The sequence below is a fragment of the Montipora foliosa genome, chromosome 9, assembly GCF_036669935.1.
Source record: "Montipora foliosa isolate CH-2021 chromosome 9, ASM3666993v2, whole genome shotgun sequence".
Taxonomy (NCBI): Eukaryota; Metazoa; Cnidaria; class Anthozoa; order Scleractinia; family Acroporidae; genus Montipora; species Montipora foliosa.
Window position 1 is genome coordinate 40975719 of NC_090877.1, and position 17572 is coordinate 40993290.

At 41.5% G+C, this 17572-nt stretch overlaps 2 protein-coding genes across 2 annotated transcripts; both read right to left on the reverse strand.

The window, feature by feature from the left end:
- Positions 1-295: 295 nt before the first annotated feature.
- LOC137970119 (cationic amino acid transporter 2-like) lies at positions 296-9404 on the reverse strand. The gene is made up of 4 exons (XM_068816598.1): positions 6075-9404; positions 5522-5756; positions 3407-4032; positions 296-2526 (listed from the first exon to the last, which is right to left on the reverse strand). Exons 1-4 carry the CDS (start codon positions 6865-6867, stop codon positions 2435-2437), a joined length of 1746 nt encoding a protein of 581 aa, XP_068672699.1. The 5' UTR covers positions 6868-9404; the 3' UTR covers positions 296-2434.
- A 148-nt stretch (positions 9405-9552) lies between these two features.
- On the reverse strand, positions 9553-14785 carry LOC137970118 (cationic amino acid transporter 2-like). The gene is made up of 4 exons (XM_068816597.1): positions 13353-14785; positions 12483-12717; positions 11471-12105; positions 9553-9711 (listed from the first exon to the last, which is right to left on the reverse strand). The coding sequence occupies exons 1-4, from the start codon at positions 14233-14235 to the stop codon at positions 9641-9643; spliced, it is 1824 nt and encodes a 607-aa protein (XP_068672698.1). The 5' UTR covers positions 14236-14785; the 3' UTR covers positions 9553-9640.
- Positions 14786-17572: the final 2787 nt, after the last annotated feature.

The window sequence follows — 17572 nt, forward strand, 5'->3', positions numbered from 1 at the left end:
ATCAAATGAATGGCCCAGTTGTGTTATTTGCGGTGCATGGAATGAGAATATTTAAGTATTTGTTCATGAGGAAAGTATTTCTTTTGAAGAAGGTCACGTTGCAATCATCCCATGAATATCCCTGTGTATCTCGGAGGCGAATGCACGAGACCAACCTCATGATGAGCGCTCAGTGCTTTACCGAGGAGACGTTGTTTTCCGCCGTATTTCTCGATTAGAAGGCCGATGACATCTCGTTTTCGTCTTAGCTTTCAAATCAGGTCCTAAACAAAATATTAAAAACGCAGTTTTCATTTTTTTCTATTTTATTTTGTTTCCTTTCATTCTGGGTTTCGTGGCAGGCGTTCGAAAGGGAATATGACGTACACTCTCCCTCGCGCGTCCTTCTCGTTCTCGCGCGGCCAAATTTAACTCCTCGCCCACAGCCAATATTCTTGTCAATGCGGCTATATTACAAACAAGGCGAACATTAACAACAAAGAAAGAAGCAGGGAGGAGAGCGCTCGCTTTCCATCAGTGTCGCCCGTGTTCGCGGATTTCCAGACCCAAACCGTCATAAGTGGGTTGGGTATGTTGGTTCCCTTACTCAGCTCTGAGAGGTTTTTCTCTTCTCACCAAAAAAACCTATATCTTACGTACTGATTTTGACAAGCTTTAATGTCTCTTGATGTCATTTTATGTACACTCTCCCCAACTGGTAGCGCATTTGTGCTCAGCCAGATAAATTTGATACCTTCTTATAGTAATTATGATGATTATTATTACAGGAACCCATAACTTAGGACCGTACAACTTCATTAATATATTGTATTTGTGGAACGGCGGTTTCACATACCGAGTTATTTTTCGATTGATTTTCCCGTTAAACCAGATTCTTCCACCTAATCACAAGTCTTGCACGAGAAGTTATTACAAGCCAAACCTTATTTAAGCAGTCGTTTGAAAATAGCTTGATCGGTGAAAATGCCGTTACATCATAGACCGAGTATTAGAGTTGTAGGCCTCTTGTCATGGGCTCCTGTGGTGATGATGATGATGATGATGATTATCAAAATACTTTCTAAAGCATTCTAACCCTTATTAGTTTTATCGCTCCGTCGATTTAAAATAAAATTTAATGTACAAAAAGAAGGATAACGACCAACCGAAACCAACAAAAGAAGCAGGAACTCCTGACAGAACTAATTGGTATAGTCCAATTCTGCTTGGTTATCAGGGCTTGTTTTAAAAAACTGCTAGTAAATACATTATATTATTATATACTCAAAAGAACATCGCGTTTCTGATTGGTCAATTGACGAATGCGTAAATAGGTTGTAGAGTGCTATACGGAAGTTGCTATGGAAACAAAGCGATGGATTGATTTTGTTTGAGTGTATAATAAATAAAAATCGTATGAGCTTGCTCGTGGATTTCGTGATTTATGGTCACTCGAAACGTTTTGAAAGTTCCCAAATTGCACTCGAAGTTTCAGTGTTTGAGAACTTTCAAAACAACACTCCTTCCCACAAATCACGAAATCCACGAGCAAGCCCGTACGATTTCCTATACCTATTGAAAACTACGGTCACAGCGTGTTTGTATAGCTAATCACATGATTTCCACCCTGCCAGCAGAGCCTTTCTTAACTCCACGAGAAAGAAAGGAATCTTCAGAAATTGTGTAAAGTCGTTATTGAGTATGCGCAAGCCATTGCTTGGAGACAGTTTCAAACCCAGGCCAAGTCTCGATCGCACTCCCAGACGCCATATTGATTTTCGTACTGAAGGCTCGATTTTGACCTTCGCCTTGTCAAAAATATGATGCACGCGCTGCCTAAACAGGTTTGACCGGAGTGACTAGCCCAGAAACTTGGGCTGCGGCGACTTAAAAGACTTGACACGATTTCTGCAGAGCCCTTTGGTGAGTTTTAGAGAGGTTCTTCTCGCAGGGCGCACTTTGGAATAAATAAGCACGAGTAGTTTTTTTCAAAGACGAATAAAATTGCACGAGCCCGAAGGGCGAGTGCAATTTGTACTCTTTGAAAAAATTTGCGGGTGCTTTTTTGTTGCAAATTCCGCGAGAAAAATCATGTGATTGCTTTAGTAATAATATGCAATGAAAACAATTTCGAAATAATTAATCATAATTATGCATAGAGAATGCACACGTATCACGAATTTTGCGCCATACAAGGCTCGCATTTGATTGGCTATTGGTGAATTTCTTTAATCAACGACCTCGGAGTGAACGGAGACAGGCTTTGTGTCATCTTTACAGAGCTTAAAATTTAACACTTTCCTTTGAAGTAAAATTTTACTCCTTTCTGCGTTTGCCTGTGCCTCTTGGTTCTTTAGTATAGCGTTTTGCTTTTATCAAGTTTAGCTCACACCCTGACAGGTTTTTCCAGGAACGCTTACGTTAGGCGAAGCATTGTTGTATAATATCCGAATTCTTAACTCATCTGGTTCTCATCTGTAACTTGACATATTTGTCTTTCGCCCTCCAAACTGTTCCGTATGCCATAAAAGAAGTAGATTGAAAAACCTAAAAAACGAAGAGGACGTTTCATTAAAGGTTGAATCTCAAATTGATGCACAACCATAGTCCCAACGTAACGTATTTACATCAAACGATTATTTGAAAACCTCATGAACAAAAAACCTGTTACTGAAGAAAATGAAGAGTTCATGACAGGTGACAAGCGTGAGAAAGCAAATAACCCCCTCTACTTGGTTGATTCTGATTGGTTGAAGAATCATTGTTAAATTGCGATTTATAGTTATAGATCAGCTATTCTAACTATTGGGAAGCATCAAGAGAAAATGAGGGGACAGAGAGGGAGGCTCCCGGTCTAGCCCTTGGGATATGTCATGTCCACGAAAGTTATTTTTAGACGAGCGAAAGTCATTGTTCTGGCAAAGATTTCATGTCATGGCGGACGAAGTGGACTTGACGTCTGCATGCGGACGTCTCGGAAGACAGATTTCCGCTCGTCTAAAAATAACTTTCGCGAACATGACATATCCCGGCCAACGCCCTGAGCCTCCCTCTCTGTCCCCTCATTTTCTCTTGGAAGCATGGCGTCGTGGTGATTGCACTCGCCTCCCACCAATGTGGCCGGTGCTCGATTCCGAACTCGTGGCCATATGTGGGTTAAGTTCTTCACTCTGCTCCGAGAGCTTTTTCTCCAAGAAAATTCAATGCGAAAGTCAATATAAAAATAAATCGGTATGCGAAAAAGGCTGCTGTTCACTCCTAGCCATGTGCTCATGAAAATACTAAGAAGGCCTGATGGCACGATCGCCTTCATCCATAAGGAAAAAGATTTTACCTTCATGGAAGAGAGTATGGCAACACGTAGCCTAATCTCCTAATATAAATAATCTCCTAATATAAATACACAATACAGTGCCGGTAAACTCACCAATGGCCATCCAAACAACAAATCGTATCCACGTCAAGTAGGAGAGCTCCAACATCAAGAATACGTTGGTAAATACTGATACGAGCGGAAGCACAGGAACAAAGGGAACCGTGAAAGGTAAGGGTGTTTTATTCTGGGGCAGCAAGAAAAGGAGCACAATGCAGCCAATCAGAAACATACTTATCAGCGACAATAGAAGTATGGCCCACCACTTTGCCTGAGAAAGGGCATCTGATCCACAGATCACTAACGCGCTCAGTGCCGCCAAACCAATGCAACTTGATACTATGGCAACCTGCGCTGTGAAAGCTGTTGTTTTTGAGGGTCGTTTGGCTTTGCGGACTTCTAAAAGCGGAGAATCTTCTTCTGGCGTTTCTTGATCATCCGTTTGCCGTCTCGCAATAGCGTCTGAGTAGTTTTCTTTGACGAAACCTACATTTTCTGGTCTGTACCTTAGTACCAAGACACAAACGGCGACTATGGTGTAGGCCATCAACGTTCCAAGGGACATCATATCTACCAAGTCGCGTAGGTTGAAAATAAAAGCTAGAAGGGCAGAGAAAATGCCTGATCCCACTGAAGCAATCACTGGGGTTCCCGTTTTGGGATTCACCTTTGCGAGAAATCTGAAAAATTTAAGTTTCATTTTAGGTCATTTTCTAAACCCGATCTCTTCTCTAAATCTGAAACCATTATCGTTTTAAAATTTTTAATTTACTTTGACTTTACAAGAGCGAGTTTCAATCGAGTGTCGTTAAACCAAAACCAAAGTAATTAATTTGGCCAATCAAAAGGGACGGAGACAATCCAGTAAACCACTCAAAACTAGAAGTAATTACCCGTAGCCGACACAAAGCGTCGGAAAATGTGCACGCGTGAGCCACGATTGGTTATGGTTTCACTTCTGATTGATTGAAAAAATGGCGCGAGAACTTTGAACCAATCACTGAGTGAAAGTAATCATCTAATTACTTTTGGACACTCAATTGAAAACCGCTCTATAGACCTCTTTCATAATGGCGGCCAAACAAAATATTCTTTTGTTTTAATGCTAATAAGCCTTTCTAGCCTCGCTACGACGAGCAAATTTCAAAAGAATATTTGCTTCGAAATGAGGGCAGTAAGTCCAATTAACATAAAGACAAAAGAATGAAAAAGTGTTCGCCATTTATGAAAGTGGTCTATTATCGCTAATTTAGGACACTGTGTCCCAGGACTTAAGGTAACATAGAAAATAAGGAAATAAAAAATCATGACCGTGGATTATATTTGAACCAGGAGTTACTATTCTATAGGAACCGCGTATTTCCGCTTCACCACTGAAGATCAAGACACTGTACTCTCAAAAAAAAAATTGTTTAAGTCTCCCTTAGAATATCAATGCTGAAGAGTAATTAGGCTTACGCTAGATTAATAATTTAGGCCTAAGCTTTGATTTTAAAATGTTTAGCTTTGTCGTGAAGTTGGGAAACCGACCTTTTGCAGTGTTTAATATTGTTTGTTACCGAGTGATAATACAACATTATCAAATAGTGTGTAAAATATTATCCCTGAGCAGCTAGCGGTGTGGTGGTCAAGTGGTTAGGTGTCTGTGCAGAGCGCATTCAAAGGCGACCAAATACAAAAAATGGATATCTATCGAGTAGTCGATAATCTCCAAAGAAATGGTTTAAAGTGTCCTAACCTCATTTTTTTTATTTTGCTGAGTTCAGAATTCTTGCAATTTGCCTTGCCTAAGTTTAAACAGGTCGCAGGCGTTGCATCAACTTGGAAGTAGTTTTCCCCGTGAAATCGCTTCTAAGAGGCATGGGTCCATCCTGAATTGGCCGTCGTCACAGACTACTTTGCATTCCACTTCAAAGCAGCTTTTGACGTCATCTCAGGGCTAGATCCATTCCTCACAACCTCGGCCGTGGAACAAACTTGACGTTTGACGGCATATTAAGAGCGAAAAGGACAAAATGTGTTTACTGTAGATGAAGAAATTTATCTCGGTAAAGAAAAATCACCTGAGATAATGGACACTTTTACTAAAGTACTAATTTACTGTGGCAAATGAATTGTTTTGAACACTTAGTTGCGAACCTAAATTCGTGGACAAAGAAGGATTCTTACTTGAAAATGATTCCATCGCTTCCCATAGAGTACAGCATCCTAGGCAATGGTAAAAGGCATCCAAGGAGAGATGACGTCAGCCCACAAAGGGCTCCGACAGCAATAACATACTGGGCCCACGGTGCACCTTTCAAAGCGAATATCTTGGGTAATGTTCCTCCATCAGGGAGAGTACTATAGGGCCACATAAGCGTAAGAATAGCTGATACGCCGAAATACGCCAAGGTGCATATACCTGTCAAGAGAACGACGACCAAAAAGCTACGGCTAAATGTGACTCGGAGGAAATGTTGGATATATACCCTCCCCTCCCTTCCTTATTTCTTTCTCTCCCCATTCCCATCGAGATGCCAAGGCCAAACACAACAATTTGATCCTAGTCAATAGAGGAAAATCCAACACGCAGGAAATCGGGCGCGCGAGGAAGGAGGGACCATGTTCCACCCTCCTTGCTCGCTCGCCCTTCCACGTTTTAACGTGCATGATTTTCCCTACCATCAAGGTTTCAGTTACCTTGACCTAAGTTATGCATCATCTTAGCTTCAACACTCACCAAGAGACAAGACGATTGAGATGGGTATTCCTCGGCTGGGATTTCTTGCTTCCTCTCCTGTAGTTGCAATAATATCAAAGCCAACAAAAGCATAGAAGCAAGTTGCTGCTCCGCTCATCACTCCAGAAAATCCGAATGGCATGAAATTATCGGACCAGTTCTTCGGTTCTGCGTAACACGCTCCAACACCCACCACGAAAAGGATGACGAATATGTTAATGCAAGTGACAAGCGACATCAGCCAGGAGGTTTTCCGAATGCCATATACCATAACAATGGTCAACACGGCAATTATCAGCACTGCCAACAGGTCTGGATATTTTGCAATACCAGCGGCATGCATCTCGCCGATGTTTGTTATGGTAAAGTTTTTGATTTTGTCGTCGAAGAGAGAATCAAAATACGAGCTCCACCCTCTTGCCACTGAGGCCGCGCCGATGATATATTCCAAAATCAAATTCCAGCCAATAACAAAAGCGCAGAGTTCACCTATCGTTACATAGCTGTAAACATAAGCAGAACCGGCTTTAGGGACGCGGGCACCGAATTCAGCATAGCAGAGACCAGAAAGGACAGACGCTAAACCGGCGATCAGAAATGAAATAATAATACTCGGACCTGTGTCAGGAGCAACTTCTCCGGCCAGTACGTATATTCCAACACCAAGTGTACTTCCAACACCAAGAGCAGTCAAATCAAATATTGACAAACAGCGGTTTAACTGAGTTGATGTCAATGTATTTACGTCGACGACCTTTTTGCGAGTGATGCAGTTGTATAAAGATGTCATCATGTATCGTCTCGATTAGCATAAGATCCGAACGAATTAGTTGGTCAGGGTTGAGTTTCCGAAAAAATTGGAAAAAAAACCTTGCCAGTCACGAGGTTTTGTCTTTATCACATTACTTTTAGTTGCTTTAAGTGAGTTATGCTAAGTAATAAGAGTTTTTCAAAGTCCATTTTCGTGAAGATCAGCTCATGCGGAAGAGGAGATAGTTTTTGGAAAAATACTGTCTCATGATATACAGTGGCCAAGTCAGCTGAAATGAAAAGATAAGGTGACAGGAAGCTCAATCGTAGCTATCAAATGATACCAGATGAAGGATAATGATTTTTATCATGATTTTTATCATCCCACTGCTTAACCTACACGTGCTCACGCGTCTAACATCATTTACACTATTTTTAATCAAAAATCATATTGCAAAAATGAAGAGACGAAGAAGTGATTTTGTAAAACATCTAGCTATAAAAAACGGCGATAAAATATATCTAAACATATTAAAAAATACTTAAAACTTTGTTAACAAACGACCACGTTTCGACGTTAGCCAAACGTCATTATCAAGTCAAAGAAATTTTGAAATTGCAATCTATAAATAGTAAAAGAACAATAGTAAATAAAAAGCCTGTATAGTGAAAGAAAGAAACAATGAAAATTAACCAAAACGTTTTGCACGTATGGAATCCGTCTGAACATTCAAATTAGGCTAGAGACTCTTAATGAGGAGCATTTCATAGACTAAGCAATCAAATTTGCTCTGGCCTTAATATACTTTCAAAAGATCTTTACAATCTCGGGAGAAAATGTGGTAGCGCATTTCAAATCACAGCCATTAGAGAGCTTAACCACGCGACGTTTTTGAGCGTATTTTTTCACTTGGCTTGACACTGCTACATTTATATTGATAGTATCCTTTCACTACCTTGGAATTCCGAACGTAACGGCCTGTTACTTTCGGACTTAAAAGACTTAAAAGGCCGCTACTTTTGGATAGTTACAACGGTTATCAGTAACATGCGCCCCTCAACGACACTTTTTCATATTCGAAAATCAAATTTCGGTGTACGTCAATCAAATGTTTCCACGACGAATTCAACTGCCGCCAAGAGAACTGGAGTATCGTCATGGAAACATTTGATTGACGTCCACCTAGATTTTACTTTCGAAATATGAAAAAATAGTCGTTGAGGGACGCGTATAACTGAAAACCGCTTTAAAAAAATGTTTGGTAATTCAGTAGCCGTCTCACGCAAAATGACACGTAACATGAGATCAAAAGTTTGTTATACGACTAATAAATTTGTAGCCTGACGACGTGCAACGGTGACGGATTTCCACATGTATTTTTCGTATAGATACTCGAAGGCGAAGATCACTTAACCCAGTAGTAAATGCGTTCGTAATATGTATAAAAGTGTTCGTAAATCTTTCAGTAGGATTCAGTCAAGTTACAAATAAGCTAAGGCGAAGGATCACAAAGGTTTCTGTCTTTGCTTAGTCCACTCAGGTTGTTCCATCCGCATTACACACTACGCATATAAATAGTTATTCGTTTTAGTTCAGGGAAACTGAGACAATATTTGCCGTACACCTTACCGTACCGTATTAGCGTTTTTGCACGTTCCAGTAACTATTCTAAGAGACAATTGCTTGATATTTTGCTATTCCCTCAAGTAGCGCATTACATTAAATGTTACATTAAAGACGATAGATTTTGTTTTAGGTGACGTTATTGAATGGGCCGCTACTTTCGGAGGGATGGTTACCTCGGGGGTGGGGGGGTGGGGGCGTTAATTTCGGGATTTAACAGAAGCGTACAAATTAGCGTTACTTTCGGGGAGGCGTTAACTTTCGGAATTCTACGGTATTTGAGGAAAAATCTGGGAGAGACCACTGACCTGGCATGCAAAATGTTTACCTAAGGTCACTATTTGTTTTTTGCCACAGCAAGAACGAAAACAAAACACAAAACACCGGCTTTCACTTCAAGGGCACTTGCGGAAGTTCAAAAAGTTAACTCGAAGAGAACAAAATGTAGACCGTAGACGGCTGGGTAACTAGATCCAAGTGCTCAAGATGAGTTGAATTCATTAACCTTTCGACCACTAAAAACTCATGAATAATTCATGATCGAAACAGCCTATCAGGTCACCGATAAAACGTCACGTGTACGAGCTTTGAAAATCCGCATTAGAATTCTTTATATAAAGCAGATGCTAATAAGGCATAGCTTGTTCATCTTGTATACAAATGTTCTCCTCTCAAAATTTGAACCTTTGTTCGGACTTCATAGGGACACTCTTTTTGTGGATTGTTTTTGAAGCCGTTCAATAAATGGGCCTTAATCGAGCGGCGACCATAGACAATAGATTTTGTACCCCCAGCCTCGAGTTGAAATGTTTGGGAACGAGTTTCGGTGCACATAACCAAAATTTTTCAATCCCTCGGGACTCAACATGGCTGCCGTTTTATTAAGGCCTATTCGCAGGTAGTGTTTTATCGCGTCTACATTCGACGCCGATAAAACAGTCCTACTCGTTTATTAAACAGTACTTGAACTTCAGAGGACTCGAGGAAGCTTAGCCATTAACACAGGCTCAGGTAAAAGTTGAATCGGAAGCTCACAAGTTCAACCCCGCTTGAGAACAATGCGTCTTTCGGAAACCCCAGCGCCCCCACAGGAAAAATAAGCGATTTCATTTCCTCTCAACCTTTTAATTGTAAATATCTTTGTGTATCGCGACGAAAGGTTATGTCTATTCACTTCACTTCGGTTCTCCCTCTATATATCTCTTGCTTGTCTTTGGCCCTCGACACTGTTCCGCAACCCGTAAAACAAGTATATTGACATGCCTATAAAAACAAATCAAGGGATTAAAAAATAGATAGCGACCATCCAAATGAATCCAACTTAAGGACGGTGCCTATTATTGTGCATACTACTGTGCATACGTCCAACGCATCTCGAGATAATCGGATTTCCTATCGGCGATGCTTATTAATATAGGGATATCTTCGCGCGGTTCAAAACTACGCGGAGAAAGCAACACTTAGCAAATGCTCTTGGTATCCAAATAGAAAATTGGGGGTAAACACGCATTTTTCAGAAATTATTAAGCTTCAGTTTGGAATAGGACGCGATACATTGCTTTGTATTCTAAAGCTTTTTGCAAATTTTGTTGATTAATTATCTTCGAAAAATGCTTGGTTACCCCCACTCTTCTTTTTGGATTTCAATAACACTTGTTAAGATCTGCTTTTCTTGCATAGTCAGTAAACCGCGCAAAAATACCCTTGAATTATTAGGCACCGTCCTTAAAGAGAATGAGATGGTTATTTAATTAAGGGAGCACGATCTGCAACTCTCATTATCGGGTTGCCTCAAGATACTTTCTCCTCCTCGACAAATTTTTTAGACAGTGAACATCCTTTGTGTCATTTTGATTGGCCGAAATGCAAATAAATGGAACGCAAAGCTACTTTGCCGAGCATCGACTTAACTCCCATTCTGGTTCCCAGAGTCTCCGTTTCGTTTGACGCGAGTGGCTCTGGGGATGAGAATGCTTAACTCCGGTGCATATCACTGGCCTAGTTAGTTTATTTCAAGTTTAAATCAGACGCGGTACGGAACATTTTTTCGCGGGTGATGTTTTAAGCAGGGTTTGAGTATGTTTTACCTAAGCGTGGTTCACCCAAAGGTTTTAGGAAGGTTTGCGGGGATTTAAGTATGGTAAAAGCTTGGAGTTAGCTTGACAGAGGCTTTGAGAGAGTTTATGTGTGGTTTCAGTGCGGACAAAAAGGAAGTTAAAGTAGGGTTTAAGCTTCGCTGAAGTCACGTTCAAGCGAGGTTTCAGCGTTTCAGTGTAGCTTCACCTCAGGTAACCTGGGGCCTGTTTCTCGAAAGTCCCGATAACGAAAAGAAAACGTAAAACTGCGACCTGAAAAGCTCAGTGTTGTTGCTTCGACTCAATTGTCTATGATGGGCTGGGTATAATTGCTTTGGGTTGGAGTAGTACAGTGCTGAAAACCACAACCAAAATTAAGTTACTCGGGCAAGTCAGAGCAGATGCAGACTTTCCAACATGCCAGTCATAACGTGAGTATATGCAGCCGACAATTAGCACTGATGTTTTTTCTCTCACTTCTGGGGAAGGCACTACAGAAAATCATTAACTTCACCCCTACTACTGAAGAAATTTTAAACGAAGAAAATAAAGTTTGCAATCATATGTGTTCAAGATGTTTTCTGTTTTCAAAAGCGTGTCTGGAAATCAGTGTAAAAGAAATTACTTTTAGAGTTGCTTGTTTTCACGCTCAAATTTTTGTCCGCGTAACCATCTTGAATAATTGTGACGTGTTACGACAAAGAATATAAACAAAATTGGGAAAACGATTATTCTGAACAAGATGGTGGCGCCCGGAAATATTCTGAAAACAAAAAACAAGCGATTTTGAAATTGATAGATACGCTTTACCTGGAAAAAGTTCAAACACTGTAAACATTAGATCTCTCGTTTCAAATTATTTTTTTGTTGGAGTGGAGATTCCCTTTTAATTCATTAATATATAACCCCTTTATTGAAGTAACCAGGAAAAAAAAAATAGCGCTCACCAATTACCATCCAGACAGCGAAACGAATCCAGGTCAAGTAGGAGAGCTTCAAAATCAGGAATACATTGATGAAAACTGAAATCAGCGGAAGCACTGGAACAAAGGGGACTCGAAAAGGCAGGGGCGTCATGTTCTGAGGCAGCCTCAAAAGGAGCAGAATACAGCCAATCAGGGATAAGCATATCACCGTCAAAAGTAGAATGGCCCACCATTTTGCTAGAGAAAGATAATGAGATCCCCAGATAATCAACGCACTCAGAGCCGTGAAACCAATGCTACTTGCAATGATGGCAGTCAGCGCCAACGAGGCTGTCGCTCGTGAAGGCTGACGGGGCAAGCGGCGTACTCCAAGCAGTGGGATATCTTGACTTGATGTTTCTTCTTCTTTGCCATTGGGAAAGCTGTTTAAGCTATCATCCGATCTGCCTTCTTTTACAAGACCTATAGTTCCTGGCTTGTACCTCAGAATCAACACGCACAGGGCAACCATAGTGTAGGCCAGCAAGGTGCCAATCGACATCATTTCTACCAAGTCATGCAGATTAAAAATAAAGGCTAGAAGTGCAGAAAACACTCCTGATACCACGGTAGCAATCGTTGGGATTTCTGTTCGGGGATTAACTTTCGCGAGGAATCTGAAAAAAGGAGAAAAAAGAAAGTAATCTTTTAGTTAGCTGTTCAAGGACTCAAAGCACGAAAGATGCTTACAAGCGTCCCGCGAGTGCCCGTGCACATCGACTTGGTATTGTCAACATTCATTTGCTAGACAGCCAGTTCGAATAAAATGAACGTATAATTGGATCAATAATACGTGAAAGATAACAACCGATCACCCTCTAAACAAACGAATAGATGCACGAGCTTTTGATGGTTAGTTTGGGCGTGACATCTGAAATAAAAGCATTCCAGGGTTTAAATATTCTGGAAATGAGCCGAGTTCAAGAATTGTGCATAAGTGATATAAAAGAACAGGTCAGAACCGCGCACTATGCTTCTTACATATAAACCTCACTTGAAAATGAGTCCATCGCTTCCCATAGAGTACAGCATTCTAGGAAGAGGTAAAAGTGCTCCAAGAAGAGATGATGTCAGCCCACAAAGGGCTCCGATGGCGATGACATATTTGGCCCACGGTGCACCTCTCAATGCAAATACCTTGGGTAATGTACCTCCCTCGGGGAGAGTACTGTACGGCCACATCAGCGTAAGAACTCCTGATACAGCGAAATACGCCAAGAAACATATACCTGCCAAGAAAGTCTTAAGTTAGTTTCACAACAAATGGAAAGGTTTTAGGATAGTCACATAATTCTAGATTGGATCGTCACACCTTAAATGACAATTTCACGTTCTTAACTCAGTATAATAAATCAAATCTAAGAACACTAGGCCTTCACTAGAAGCTCTCTTGTGGTCAGAATGAGTTATGCTCAGTCTGGCCTCATTTAGTCTTGATTTCCAGCTCTAAAGCTTCAACAACAATTTACTTACGTCGTAAAGCCCGAGCCCGGGGCCTCAGTTAACATGCAGATACCAGGCCCTTAAAATGAAATGGCATTCGGTCAACGAAAAGCACTTTCAAAAGGAGGCCTTGGCGCGATTTCCAGCCGTTTTGGGAGTCCGGATTGTCATCCACACATGGCTGATGATGGAGAGCTGTAAGACACTGAACCTTAGCGAACATGAGAGAACTTGAGAAGTGACGGACTTTGGACTTTAATTAAGTAATTAAGAGTTTTCATGGTGGCACGGTGGAGAACGTTTCTTACCGAAGAACTAAAGAAGCTACGAAGATACTCCATCCTCCTTCACTAATGACCCCATAGTAAAGTTTTCTGTTACCTTGACCTAAGTTATGCATCATCTTAGCTTCAACACTCACCAAGCGACAAGACAATTGAGATGGGTATTCCTCGGCTGGGGTTTTTTGCTTCCTCTCCTGTAGTTGCAATAACATCAAAGCCAACAAAAGCATAGAAGCAAGTTGCTGCTCCACTCATCACTCCAGAAAATCCAAATGGCATGAAATCATCAGTCCAGTTCTTCGGTTCTGCATAACACGCTCCAACACCCACCACGAACAAGATCACGAATAAATTAATGCCAGTGAACACAGAATTGAACAAGGAAGTTTTCTTAATGCCGATGATCAATACGCCGGTCAATAATGCAACGACTAACACGGATAAGAAGTCTAAATATTCTGCGATACCAGTTACGTGTATCTCACCGATTGTTGAGATGGTGAAATTTTTTATTCTGTCGTCAAACATAGAGTCAAAGTATGAGCTCCAAGCTCTGGCAACAGACGATGTGCCTATAACATACTCTAGAATTAAGTTCCATCCGATTACAAAAGCGCAGAGTTCTCCTATGGTTACATAACTGTAGACATAAGCAGAGCCGGCTTTCGGGACGCGGGCACCGAATTCAGCGTAGCAGAGACCAGACAGGATAGACGCAACTGCAGCTATGGTAAACGCTATCACAATACTTGGGCCGGTGTCATTACGAGCGACATCTCCAGCTAGCACATATATTCCAGCTCCGAGAGTGCCTCCAACACCGAGTGCAGTCAAGTCAAATACAGATAAACAGCGATTTAGTTGTGTTGAAGTTAATGTACTCGGATCCACAAACTTCTTTCGAGTGAATCCTCTGATAGCGGCGTCCATATTGGTGAACAATTTGAATATTGTAATCAGGTGACTTCCGATTCTACGTGTTTTTGCTGTTGTGGGCGATGATGAGTCACAGATAATCATCAAATGTACGTAATGCAATCTTCGTCACGAAGGTCACACTACTGCGTATACCTGAAGGAGGGTCAAGTCACCAAAACCCAAAACAAACAAAATTTTCTCAACTAGGTTTCATTTTATTTTTTCCAAGTCTGAGATATTAATGTGAAAACGACTACTGAGCAAAACGCTTGCGATAGAAAAGAGGGGTCTTGACAAGAAATAACCGTATAGTTTTATTTTCCGTGGATGTGGAGTAACCCATTGAGCCCTGAGTCGCCTCCTATGTAATAGATAAAATATGAGCGGGAGACCTTTATGGGCCCGCGAATCGCAGGGGAGTCGTTTTAAAGCCCATAAAGGTCGGACGCGAATATTTTATCTTATTTGTGAAATGAAATAATAGATTGTGCTTGTAATGTTAATCACATGGGCGTGGAGTTGTCCCATAGGAGTTTGGAAATATTCAGCTCTAAATTAATTAAGCAATTCATTTTCATTCATAGATCTTTTGTAGTAGAAACATGGCTGGTCGGTTTCGCTCTCTGAAGAGTAAAGAAGAGAACAATCTAGTGTCGGAATCAACTGAAACCATGCTGTCTCGCAGTGATGAGCGCAAATTTCTATTGCGTCGAGAAGCCTGAAAAATTTTCAGGACTTCAACGGGATTTGAACCCGTGACCTCGCGATACCGGTGCGATGCTCTAACCAACTGAGCTATGAAGCCACTGTCGTTGGGAGCTGGTCACTTCTGAGTTCACAACTTCCCGTGATAAGTAATTATGAGTGAAAGATATATATGAAATAAATCATATATTGCACTGCGGGTATGAAATCAAATGAAACCATGTTGTCTCGCAGTGATGAGCGCAAATTTCTATTGCGTCGAGAAGCCTGAAAAATTTTCAGGACTTCAACGGGATTTGAACCCGTGACCTCGCGATACCGGTTGCCACGTTGGTGGCTTCATAGCTCAGTTGGTTAGAGCATCGCACCGGTATCGCGAGGTCACGGGTTCAAATCCCGCTGAAGTCCTGAAAATTTTTCAGGCTTCTCGACGCAATAGAAATTTGCGCTCATCACTGCGAGACAACATGGTTTCATTTGATTTCATTCCCGCAGTGCAATATATGATGTATTTCATATATATCTTTCACTCATAATTACTTATCACGGGAAGCTGTGAACTCAGAAGTGACCAGCTCCCAACGTCAGTGGCTTCATAGCTCAGTTGGTTAGAGCATCGCACCGGTATCGCGAGGTCACGGGTTCAAATCCCGTTGAAGTCCTGAAATTTTTTCAGGCTTCTCGACGCAATAGAAATTTGCGCTCATCACTGCGAGACAACATGGTTTCATTTGATTTCATACCCGCAGTGCAATATATGATGTATTTCATATATACCTTTCAATCTAGTGTCGGAGTCACTCCGAAAGCCTGAACACAATACAACAGTAAATGGGGTAGAAAAGTCTTCGAGGAATGGCAGCAGAGTCGGTAAAGAAAGGGTGCGTTCGATTGACCCTATTCCGGAATAAGAATACGTGGAGTGATGATTTAAAACACCAAGTGTGGCGTTCTGCAGCAACAAGGATAAAGCTACGTTTAAAATAGCATTTTAGCAGATGTTTGACAATTTTAATGTGAATCTCCGTAAAAAACGAAGGATTTCTAACTTCTATTCCATCCGGAATATGGTCAATTGAACGCACCCTAAATGTGCAATGTCAGAAGTTGTTGGTGTGGCCAGTCTCAAATGCGAAGATGACCAAGATGTGACGCTTTCAGTAGAGCACATGTCGCCAAATACGCTAAACGTTTGGTAGAGCAAATTCGTTTGTGAAGTGACCAAACAAAATGGAGAGCGTTATCCGCACACTTCGCTTTATTTGGGACGCGTACAAGACATGGACCCCCAGGTCTGTGTACCCGGTCCATGGATCCATGGACCCCTTCATGGACCCCGTCCATGCGTTTTACAGGCAGAAATATCTTAAGACGAAAGAGAGAAGAGATCCTCGCACTTATCTAGACAAGAGCCCATGAAAAGGAGCAAACAACTCCTATGATATCTTTAGGGCCCGATTACATGGGGAGTTTCAGCCCAGGCTGAAATTTCGCTCTGCCCTCCGGGCTGAAATTTTGTTGCGATTACATGATGAATTTCAGCCCGGGCGCAAAACGCAAATTTGCGTGAGAAAATTTACTGAGATGCGAAAACACAATTGATGCGCATGCTCCCGTTTTTTTTTTTTCAGCCCTGGCTGATATTTCATTTCGATTACATGGACCGGGCTGAAACTTTTTCCATGTAATCGCCACTTTCATTTCAAGAAGATTTCTTTCAGAACCCGGGCTGAAATCTCAGCCCGGCTAACCGGGCTGAAATTCTCCATGTAATCGGGCCCCAAGACTACCTTTTACGCAAAAAAGAAAGACAGTTCCGGTTCGGTCACGCTGTGACGTCAAGTTAGTTTCTTGTGATTGGTCATCGGGCTCCTGCGGGAAACAATCCAAAAACTGAAATCGTCGGGACAGGAATATATGGCCGCTGTTCGCTCCTGGTTTCAAGCAATTATCTCTTATTCATTACTTCGCCCTCAAGGGCCACGGGTCAATAGCCCATTCGGCTTCGCCTCATGGGCTATTGATCCGTAGCCCTTGCGGGCTACAGGTCTAATTGTGAAATGGACGGTTTTCACATGACGTCACAGCAGTCATGTTGGTGCACAGAACAACAAAGTAAAAGTCTTTTGGGAATTTGCCTCTATTATAATGCAACACATGAACCATAATTAGTGTTATTATTTTGTGCACCAACATAGCCGTCTCATACGTGATTGAAAACTATCTACTCTTGCAGAACCCTGTACTACTTCAAACACAAAATTAGGAAAGACTGGAACAATAATAACTGAGAGAATTAAGTGCAGGAAGCCTCGCCGCCGTGAAATTTTTAACGACAGCGAAGATGAAATCTGAGCTTCCGGTTTGTTGTGCCGTTCCGGTTACGTTCAGTCTTACCCAGGTGAGATGAATCAACGTCGTCCACAAAATCTCAATAGGGAGCTTACGAAACGAGGACGACGACGGCTACGAGGACTTCATTTAAAAATACAAGTTCGCGTTATTCGTATCACTACGAAACTATTTCATGTAGTTTCGCGTTAAAAATGTGTAGTAACTTTCCAGGAATTAAACTGGTATGAGTGGGTTGGAAGCGTAGAGAGAGAACTGAAAATTCATCGTCATGTGCTAACGTCCTCCACAGAACCTTGAATTTGGTCATTTCACGTCGTCATTTAGGAGATGACGGCAAAGAAATGTACCAAACTGTAAAACGCACGTGCAGAGCGTGCAG